The sequence below is a fragment of the Talpa occidentalis genome, unplaced genomic scaffold (genome assembly GCF_014898055.3).
Source record: "Talpa occidentalis isolate TD23 unplaced genomic scaffold, MPIMG_talOcc4v2.1 talOcc4.10, whole genome shotgun sequence".
Classification (NCBI taxonomy): Eukaryota; Metazoa; Chordata; class Mammalia; order Eulipotyphla; family Talpidae; genus Talpa; species Talpa occidentalis.
Window position 1 is genome coordinate 35,244,520 of NW_023600993.1, and position 10,984 is coordinate 35,255,503.

General features: G+C 54.5%; 1 protein-coding gene across 1 annotated transcript; it reads left to right on the forward strand.

Annotated features, from left to right (window-relative positions):
• Positions 1-2,971: 2,971 nt before the first annotated feature.
• On the forward strand, positions 2,972-8,003 carry GNAT1 (G protein subunit alpha transducin 1). Its single transcript, XM_037520442.2, has 9 exons — positions 2,972-3,100; positions 4,615-4,657; positions 4,779-4,920; positions 5,019-5,176; positions 5,291-5,419; positions 5,657-5,786; positions 6,063-6,216; positions 6,315-6,506; positions 7,979-8,003. Exons 1-8 carry the CDS (start codon positions 2,995-2,997, stop codon positions 6,503-6,505), a joined length of 1,053 nt encoding a protein of 350 aa, XP_037376339.1. The 5' UTR covers positions 2,972-2,994; the 3' UTR covers position 6,506; positions 7,979-8,003.
• Positions 8,004-10,984: the final 2,981 nt, after the last annotated feature.

Sequence of the window (10,984 nt, forward strand, 5' to 3'; positions counted from 1 at the left end):
TTTTCTCGTTGGTAGGGGAGGAGGGTGGGAGTTCAGCTCAAACCCAGAGTCTAGCCTTCCTGCTCCCCATGTGACCTGGCCACCAGTTCCCACAATTCTCTTTTGCAAACCTAGCTTCCGTTCACTCATTTGATTGCTCAGTTGTTTGACACTGCTTTCTCACCTGGCTTTGTGTCTGGCCTGGTCTGAGGTACTGAGGACGCAGAATCGGCAAGACAAAGCCACAGTTCTTCCAGTCCAATTGTCCTTTTCTTGAAAGTTAACAAAATCCCCTTCCTCCATGTCTCCTTCCTGCTGGCCCTCAACAGAGCACCCAACATGAGCAAATGTCCAGAGGTGGGGAGGAACAGGATAGGTAGGCAGCTGCTGGACAGGACAAAGCAGGGGTGGGAGCCCTGAGCCAAATGCACTGAGTCCAGCCCGGATAGGGGAGCTAAAGGCTGGGAAGGAGCATTCACCCAGCGGGGCTTAGGGCCATGCCTGTTGGCCAAGGGGAGATGGGTAGGAGGTTGGATTGGCCCTACTTTAAATCCAAAACACAGAAACCAGGTTTTCATTGGCTTTACACCCAGGCTCCTGCTCTACCCTATGGGCAGTGTGTAAGGGGCTGCAGAGACACCCCCTCTCCCGTTCCACCTAATAATGCGGTGGGTAGAGGAGGATAGACGGAACACAGATGAAACTGGCACAAATGAAGGCTGAAAATGGTACAAAGGACACTTTGCCCTGAAGACCCCCCCCACCACACACACACACACACACACACACACACACACACACACACACACACACACACTCAACAGGGTATGGGTTACAGCCCACAGCCCATGGTGGGAATCAGTACCACTTCTCTGTCCTATTTCGGGACAGGTTTCTGTGCTCAGTGCCTGGGGTCCTGGCACCCCCTTGTGGCCTCTTGGGTATGCAACAGAGTTGAGTACTAAAAGGTAGGTTTCCAAATGACAGTCCAGCCAGGAATATCAGACCCCCTGGAAGGCACACTGAGAGGTGGGAAATCTCCAGAAACTTGGCACTCAACATTACAAGCTTAATCGAGCCATTTCTTCACAGAGGCGTGCCCTGTACCACCTGAATACACAGACACCAGATCCCTAGGCAGTGCCCAGATCATCCACAGGGCACAGTATAGTAGAATAAATGAGTCCCACCTCCCCATGCTCCTGGGAGTGTCAGACCTGCTCTGGGACTCAGTTTCCCCATATGACAACCGGTCTGTAAAACATTCTTTGGGAGCCTCCCTGGTGGCCTAGGGATTAAGTCAGAGCTATCACCACTACAGCCTGAGTTTGAGCCCCGGTCAGGGAGCTGACCCACATGTAGCACAGCAGACCTCTCCTATCTTGCCTACTGCTCCCTTTAGCAGAGTATTTCAGTAAATCCACCTGTTGCTCCCCACTCTCTCTGGTGAATCCTCTCACCACCCCCAGCACCTCTGGCTTGCACCCCAGTTCTTCTATGCAAAAATAAATCTTTTTTAAAAAAAGATTTATTTTTTTAAAGATTTATTTATTTATGCATACAAGAGCTGGGCTACAGGCCAGAGATGAGGGGGTGAGAGGATCTACCAGAGACAGAGTGGGAAACAGAACAGGCAAGACTGACTGAAATACACTACTGAGGGGAGCAGTGGGCGAGTCAGGAGAGGTCTGTTGTGCCATGTGGGTAGCTCCCTGGCCAGCCAAGGGGATTGAACTTGTGCTGCAATGGCTGCAGATAGCTTCATAGGTTGTATCTTAACCCCTTGCACCACCATGGAGGCCCAAAATCTTTAAAAAAAAAAAACCAAACATTCTTTAGAAGAGGCTTGCCCCTTGCAAGACTGTAGCATCCAAGTGCACAAATACACATAGTGTGTGCACACAAATAGGCACATAGATGCATGAATGTATACACACAGGCACACACTCATGCATAGGCACACAGACACTAACAGGCAAGTACACACTAGCACATATTCCACATGTGCACACATTCATACGTTCGCACATTCACGTGCACGTTGGACCACACAAGCCCTGCAAAGCACACACATGAGCACATGCACATGAAGAGTCATGCACAGTAGCACATGGAGGCAGTGTGTGAACACGTGCACAGGCATTTACTAAGGCGTGAACACAGCACATACTCGCACAGACACGTTATCATGTGATTCCTGGCATGGGACAAGCAACACAGAGGAGACTGGCATGCCCACTGAGTTGCAGTTAGGCACATGGAGAGACTCCACCCAGATCAGACCCAACTCTCCAGATGGGGCAAATGCAAAATATATCTTTTAACCCTTTTGATTCCCCAGAACATGAAACCCTGGTTCAGAGTCACCCAGTCCTTTTCTACTACCCCCTGCTGTGTTGCTGTGTGACCGGCTGATCTCCACTTCCTCAGCAGTAAAATGAGGTTGATGATGTGGGCACTCACCCTTCAGGGCTGCTGCATGCTTACAGGATAAGGAGGGGTGCTGAGCCCAGTGCTGCTTCGGGAGCAGGTGCTCCATGCATACTTCTCTCTCTGCTCCCTGATGCCAGCCCCACCCCTCATTGTCCCCATCTCCCAGGCTCTAGGCCCTCCCCTCCCCTTTCTTAGCCCAAGCCCTTCTGAACATATTTCCCAGCTCTGGGGCAAGGGTTGGATTGTTTCCAGAGCCTCTCCTGGAGGGGTGGGGTGGGGATAGAGGGAGTGCCAGGTCAGCAGTTGAGGGATTGGGGCCACACCAGCCAGATTAGAAGAGCAGGGGGCTGAGCTGTACTCACCTGTCCTTGTTTCTGATTGGCTCTCGGGTACCCTCAGCCCCCAAATCCCACTGAGTAACCTCATCAGGGCCTGCATAGGTCTGTGGAGAGCCAGTTGATTGCCAGTTCTGGGGTCAGAGGGTATCTGGGAGGCCAGAACTGGCCTCAGCCTGGCTCTGGAGATCCTGACCATCCAGAAGAGCCAACTGACCACCCTGTTCCTTCACCGGCTGCTGGGATCATGGGGGCTGGGGCCAGCGCTGAGGAGAAGCATTCAAGAGAGCTGGAAAAGAAGCTGAAAGAAGATGCTGAGAAGGATGCTCGAACCGTGAAATTGCTGCTTCTGGGTAGGGGTGTGGGTCCAGGTGGGGCCACTGCCTCCAGGTCAGGGCTCTTGTGTGACACAGAGATGTTTGGGAATGAAACTGTGTCAGGGCAGGGAACAGAATGGGAGCCAGGCCAGGCTTGACTGGTGATACCTTAATCCCCCAAGCCTGGGTATCCCACAAAGCCCCTCTCTAGAGGGCCTCAATAGCCCCCCTTTCCAAGAAGTGTGTGCCAACCACCCTTTTGTGTAAGTATGTGTACAGGCACACTTTTGTCCTGGTTAGGCTCCCCAAAGCACCAGCCTTTGGGCCGTGGGCTTGCTAGGTAGGGCAAAGAAACCAGGCACCCCTTCAATAAGGCTGTTCCCTCAGGAAGCAGAAGGCCAAGCTGTCCTGGGAGGGGTCAGCCTCTAGGACCACCCAGATGCACACACAGTGACCCTCAGTTTCCAGAGATTCATTATTGGCAAACCTGTAAAGCCACGAAATGTGGTGGGAGGGCACTGAGACCAGTGGAAAATAGAGAAAGCTGTGTTCAGGGCCCCTTGGGTAGTGAGCGGAGATGGGGCTGATCCAGTGCCTTCCCGCCAAGGGGAGGCAGGAGCCACGTTAAAAGGCAGTGCAGGTTCTACCCAGGTTCTCCGGAATCCATTCAGGCAGTGGAAATGGACAGGGAGACCAAACCAGAGTACCCCGGGGAAGGCAGAGGTCTCATTAACTGCTCCCAACACCCTCCTGAAGTCAGGCTCAGACGGGCTGTCCTCTGGCCTCTCCCCCACCCAAAGGGTTAATTCCCTCTGACCCCCACACTCTCTTTTCCCCCACCCCCACACTCTCCTCCCCACCCAAGTGAAAAGCAGGGGTTGAACCAACTCCAATAGTCCTGCACAGGCAGTACCAGAACTCTCCACAAGGTGACACTCTGGGTTTTATTTATTTTGTCTCCGAATAATTGACTGCATGTATCAAGGTCTCAGCAGGTCCCCAGAACTGTTAAGGGTGTTGATTCCTCTTTTCATTCCTCTTTGTCATTCTGACATTTTTTTAAAAAGATTTATTTATGCATACAAGAGCTTGGGTACAGGCCAGAGATGCTGCGCGGCAGGGGGGGGGGAGGAAGGAAGGAAGGGGGGAGCTGAGAGGATCCACCAGAGACAGAGCGGGGAGCAGAACAGGCAGACTGACTGAAATACACTGTTGAGGGGAGCAGCAGGTGAGACAGGAGAGGTCTGCTGTGCCATGTGTGCTGCTCCCTGGCGGCCGGGGATTGCACTCACGCTACAGAGGCTGTGGATTGCTTCATAGTGTGATGCTTAACGCCTTGCACCACCACGGAGGCCACATTCTGACATTCAGGAGCATTTTCCGACCAGGGCATCATCCTTTCCTTCTGGGGGGTGGGGGAGGGGAGCAGGGGTCATGGGGTTGGGCTGGTGCCCGGGGTCCACCTAGCCATCTTGCTAAGGGTAGGGGTTGGGTGGGACTAGGAGGGTTGTTGCGGTTATCCTGGTTATCCAGCCGGGCTTCCTTTCTAGGTGCTGGTGAGTCGGGGAAGAGCACCATTGTCAAGCAGATGAAGTGAGTGCCCCTGTCTTCTGGAGGGGTGTGTGTGTGTGTGTGTGTGTGTGTGTGTGTGTGTGTGTAGATGGTCCTTCCCCACCGGTTCAGGAGGTGCTAACCCTGCTTGCCCTGGCTATAGGATCATACACCAGGATGGGTACTCCCTGGAAGAGTGCCTCGAATTCATTGCCATCATTTATGGTAACACCCTTCAATCCATCCTGGCCATCGTGCGTGCCATGACCACGCTGAACATCCAGTACGGAGACTCTGCACGTCAGGTGTGCCAGGAGATGGGTTGAGGTGGACCTCTGGGGACTGAGACTCAGGGCGGTATCCAGTCCAGTGCCACCACCAACCACTCCCACCCCAACCCCAGGATGACGCCCGGAAGCTGATGCATATGGCGGATACCATCGAAGAGGGCACGATGCCCAAGGAGATGTCGGACATCATCCAGCGGCTGTGGAAGGACTCGGGAATTCAGGCCTGTTTTGAACGTGCCTCGGAATACCAGCTCAATGACTCCGCGGGCTAGTGAGTGAGCAGTATGGGCGCCGGGCAGGTTGGGGTGGGGAAGGGGGTCATGGGCAGGGCTCTGCCACGCCCTACCACCACCTCTGCCCACACACACTGCGGCGTTCCCTGCAGCTACCTTTCTGACCTGGAGCGCCTGGTAGCCCCTGGCTATGTGCCCACTGAGCAGGATGTGCTGCGCTCACGTGTCAAGACCACGGGCATCATCGAGACACAGTTCTCCTTCAAGGATCTCCACTTCAGGTACAGCCCTGCGCTGGCAGGCGCCGCACCCTGGCTCCTGGCTCTGCCCGCGAGTTCACCTTCCGAGGCCCATTCCCATCCCTAGGAGAGCCTGCCCCTCCCCAGACAGACCTGGCCCCTCCACATGCCAGTCCCCTCCCTCCCCTTCCCCCCTCAGACAGCATTAAGAGGCTAGGGCATCCCTCTGGGGCATCTGGAGGGCTCGATGCGTGGGTTCAGGCCCCCGTGGCCCCGCAGGATGTTCGATGTGGGCGGACAGCGCTCGGAGCGCAAGAAGTGGATCCACTGCTTCGAAGGGGTGACCTGCATCATCTTCATCGCGGCGCTCAGCGCCTACGACATGGTGCTGGTGGAGGACGACGAAGTGGTGCGTGTCAAGCAGGCCCTGACCATTGGGGGAGGCGCAGAGCTGCCACCCCGGGGAATGGGGGAGACAGTGCCCAAGGAAGGGGAAGCAGCTGAGTGGGGAGATTCGTTCCAGAGAGGTCTGAGGAGGAGAGGAGGCAGCCAGCAACCCCGCTGGAGGGGCGCCTTGGGGGCATCTGTCTGAGGGGGGAGGCCCTGAGAGGAGGGGTCCTCGGGTTGGACACGGACATGGTGCCTGCCCCGTCCCCCGATGTCCGACAGCCGCTGCCCTCCTCAGAACCGCATGCACGAGAGCCTGCACCTCTTCAACAGCATCTGCAACCACCGCTACTTTGCCACCACGTCCATCGTGCTCTTCCTCAACAAGAAGGACGTTTTCTCCGAGAAGATAAAAAAGGCGCATCTCAGCATCTGCTTCCCGGACTACGACGGTGAGGCGCCAGGCGGCGCTCCAGCCCCACGAGCCCGCCTGCGCCCCTCGCGCGGCGAGGGTTTGGGGCGCCAAGTGAGCGCCGGTCTCCCTCGCCAGGGTCCAACACGTACGAGGACGCGGGCAACTACATCAAGGTGCAGTTTCTCGAACTCAACATGAGGCGGGACGTGAAGGAGATCTACTCCCACATGACTTGCGCCACAGACACGCAGAACGTCAAGTTTGTCTTCGACGCTGTCACCGATATCATCATCAAGGAGAACCTCAAAGACTGCGGCCTCTTCTGAGGTGGGGGCCTTACCCAGCAGGATCGCTCCTGTCGTGCCCTTTGAACTTAGAACCCTAAGCCGTATCCCCAGTTGTGCACCCCACATCGCTACTCCGACTGCTCAGGATCATCTTGTCCCGCCCCAGTTCTCAATCCCAATTCCCCTCCCCCCACATCCAGACCCCACTGTTTCCAGGCCCCACCCCGGCTCCTCAGGCTCCACCCAACTGCCAATGGTCACGCCCCTCACTAGCGAGCCCCACCCACTTTATCTCGTGTGGGAGACCCAGGTGTCACTATTTCTAGGTCCTCCCCATAGTGCCTCTCAGTCCTGAACCCCAATTATTTTGAGGTTCAGAATGTTGACTAGGTTCCTTTCTTCACAGATGCCTGGACTCATTCTCCTCCCTCATCCTGAGACCCTGTAGTTCCAAAGAGCTTGTAGTCCCAACCCTCAGGACCCTTTCATTCCCCCCCGAACTCCTGGGCTCCAGCCTGTGGCCGCATTAGCCACAAACCCAAAACCCAGAACCTTGCTAGCCTTGAGGCTTTGACCCTCCTCTGGGCCTCCCAGGTCTCCCAGAGCCCAGTGCCCCTAAGCAGCACTGCCCTTCACGGCCTGGCTGCACTGGTGTCCGGACCCACCACAGCCAGCCCCAGCTAGGAGCAGACAGGACCGGGGGCAGCTGAGCACAGTGACTCAGCAGTGCTGACTGACCAATCTCCTGAGGCTTTCCTGCCCCAGGGGGCCTGTGACTCACCTGGTGGGTCTGGGTTCAGCAAACAGCCTCTCCTCCCAGAATTTCATGAAGGGCAGAGGGGCAGGCCTGCTGCTTCCCATCAGACCATTCCAGCCTTGTCACCTCCATGTGACAAATCCGACATCTATCTGCCCAGTGGCCAGTGACTGTCCCTCCCAGCAGCTTCAGGCGTCCAAAGTCCAAGCCAGCCAAGCCTGTGCAGCTCCTACACAGAATTAGTAAGTGTGGGCAGGCCTGAGAGCTGCTGGGTGCCAATGAGAGACTCCAGCTGGACCTTCTCCATACACCAGACTCAGAGTAACCCTCCAGCCCCTTCCCCCTAGGCTCTGCCCCTCTGTCCTTGGATCCATGCCCTACTTCACCCACCTACCCACAGTACTCCAGGCTGGCAGGCCAAGAGAATGGTCCATTGAGGGAGGGTACTGTTGACACCAACCGTGGCCAATGATCTAACTGTCCTGAGGGGTGGCTGGGGGCAGAGTCCGGCTTCCATCGATCAGCTCCAGGCAGAGGATTTGGGACAGGATGGAAGACCAGGGTGTGCCCAGAGTGGTCTGTTTCAGGGGGGGTCACAAGCATAAACCCAGGTCACCCTCTGATCCCTGGTAGCAACCAGTCTCACCTTTCCCATTCAGGACCCACTCCCTGGCAGGAAAAACTGAGGGCTATACCTGAACTGTCTGGGAGAAAGGTCCACACGGCCACATCCCTGCTTCTTCCTTCCTCATCAGGCACAGAGTCCTAGTTGATGCCCCTGGGCCAGAGCCTATATTGCAGCTGAGACAAGGAACTTCCATGTGGCAAGGCCAGGCCATGGTTCACACTCCCCTCAGCTAGATGCACAGACTCAGCAATAAACCTTTGCATCAAGCCCAGCTGTCCTTTCTTCCTGGGAGAGGGAGAGCACTAATTTTCATAGTCATGGGCATTAAATGCCCACTGCTGGGCTGAACATGAGTGGGAAGATGGGAGAAGCATTTGGCCTGACATGGTGGGGGGTGGGGAATGTCACTGATAGGACATTATTAGGGCCATGGGCCAACTTGGATCTCTCAAGGAAGAGTTGAGGGAGAGCCATGAGATGCGGTCAACAGAGACTATCTTGGGTTAAGAAGGAGTTTTGAGATAGAAGCTCATTTGGGCAGGGGCAGTGGGTTATATGAGGTCTAGCCATGGGCTGTGGGCCCCAGGAATCAGTGGGGCCAAAGCAGGGAAGGGGACTACAGTATGGGAGAGAGTGGGCAGGTGCCAAATGCCAGTGTGAGCAACTGAGCTTCCTTCTGAAGACGATGGCTCTCCCAAGGCCTTGAAGCTGGTACACGCAAGGCTAAGGTTAGGATAAGGCAAACTCATCTCAGGTGCAAAAAATTCAGTAATTGAGATAAGTAACATATTAATGTACTACTTTGAAAAATCCAAATGACTGCAAGAATATCCATAATGGGACCTCCCTGGTGGCACAGGGGTTAAAATCTCAGTGCTATCAAGCCATCATCAGCCACTGTGGCATGAGTTTGATCACCAGCTAGGGAGCTACCCACATGGTGCAGCAGACCTCTTCTGTCTCACCCGCTGCTCCTCTCAGCAGTGTACTTCAGTCAGTCTACCTGTTCTGCTCTGTCTCTGGTGAATCCTCTCAACCCCCACACCTCTGGCCTACACCCCAGTTCTTGTATGCATAAATAAAAATAAATCTTAAAATATATATATGCATATATCCATAATACACAAAATATCAAAAAAATTTTAAAGATTTATTTATTTATACATACAAGAATTGGGGTACAGGTCAGAGGCACGGGAGGGTGAGAGGATTCACCAAAGACAGAGTGGGGAACAGAACAGGCGGATTGACTGAAATACACTGCTAAGGGGGAGCAGCCGGCAAGTCAGGAGAGGTCTGCTGCGCCATGTGGGTATCTCCCTGGCCGGGGGCTCAAACTTGTGCTGTAGTGGCTGCGGACCGCTTCATAGGTTTCATCTTAACCCCTTGAGCCACTAGGGAAGCCCAAAATTTTAAATAAATACAGGATCCAAGAAAGCCCTGCCAAGTCATATTGGAACCTGAAACAAACGGAAAATGTTCACTCCTTTAATGTCTTTTTTTTTTTTTGAAGATTTATTTATTTATTTATTTATATAAGCACTGGGTCAGAAGCGCGGGAGGGTGAGAGAATTCACCAGAGCCAGAGCAGGGAACAGAACAGGCAGAAATACACTGCTGAGGGGAGCAGTGGGCGGCAGGAGAGGTCTGCGTGCCATGCGGGACCCCCCTCTGGTGGCCGGGGAGCAGCCGGGGATCGAACCGGCGCTGCAGAGGCTGCGGGCAGCTTCAAAACCCAGCGCTCAACCACTGCACCACCGGGGAGGCCCTTTAATGTCTTTTTTTTTTAAAGATTTTTTAATTTATGCATACAAGAGCTGGGGGGTACAGGCCAGAGATGCGGGGGGTGAGAGGATTCACCAGAGACAGTGGGGAACAGAACAGGCGGATCGACTGAAGTACACTGCTGAGAGGAACAGCAGGCAAGGCAGGAGAGGTCTGCTGTGCCATGTGCGTAGCTGGCCGGCTGGGGATCAAACTTGTGCTGCAGAGGCTGCGGATCACCTCATAGTGCGGTGCTTAACCCCTTGCGCCACCAGGGAGGCCCTAATGTCTTATTTTTTACAGAACATTAGGTATTTTTTTAAAAATTGAAAGTAGCTATTAAAACACAACATTATCTCAAGCGTAACTGTTTTATTTATACCTAAATGTAATTTATTATCCTTTTATTTTCCTGGCTTTAATGGAAACAAAATCAATACTTTTTTTAAATACACTTCTGGAAAAAAATGATCATTAAAAAAATCCATCAAAACATGTCTACAGGTGTGAGAGGGCACGGGGTGGGGGGGCTGGGGGTTTACGAATAAGGGGTTTATGTCTTCATCACCCCATGGGGCAAGGAGCTGCGAGGAAGGGGGCTCAGTGACAGGAGCCTGGGTTGGATCTGCACAGCTGATCTCATGCTTGGGGTGCCCCCACCAAGCTGGGGCTGCAGAGGGCTGCTGAAGGGACTGAATTTTCCGGACCTGTCACCATTCGAGGGAGATGTCCAGGAGGCAGACAGATACTTGGGCTGGGCGGAGGCAGCGGGAGGGCAGCATCCTCAATATCCAGGTGGGGGGTAGAGCTCTGAGCCTGTTGCGGGGTGGCTAGAGGGCAAGGGAACCCAGGCCTGACAGGGGGCCCTGGGTGGGTTCGGGAGCCCACAATACACGTGGGCAGACAGCGCTGATGCTGCTGAGAGCCTGCGCAGAAGCCAGGGCTCAGGGCTCCTGCTGAATGGTCTTGGGTCTGACTGAGCTGAGGTTGCTCAGGGAGGTACTCAGGACCCTCCGCTGAGCAGGTTACTGGAGTGAGGTGGGACAGGACAGAGTGACAAAGGGATTTAATGGGATGAGGCAAGGTAGAAGACACCTCATCTTGGGAAAAAGGTAATGAGCTCCCCAGCTTTCCTGGGCAAGGGACAGAGACAAACCCAAACACCAGGTCATTCCCCGCCGCCTTTCCCTACCCATGGTTCTGACTCCAGGGTCTGGGATTCAGGACCAGTATTCCTGGACTTCATGGGCTGAGGTCACTGCCTGGCCTTGAGCTGCCCTGACCATGGCCAACAAGTGTGGGGTCCCTGAGTCTCCAGCCTGAAGCTTCCTCAGTCCCACTCTGTACACCCTAAGTGCAGTGAGTGTAA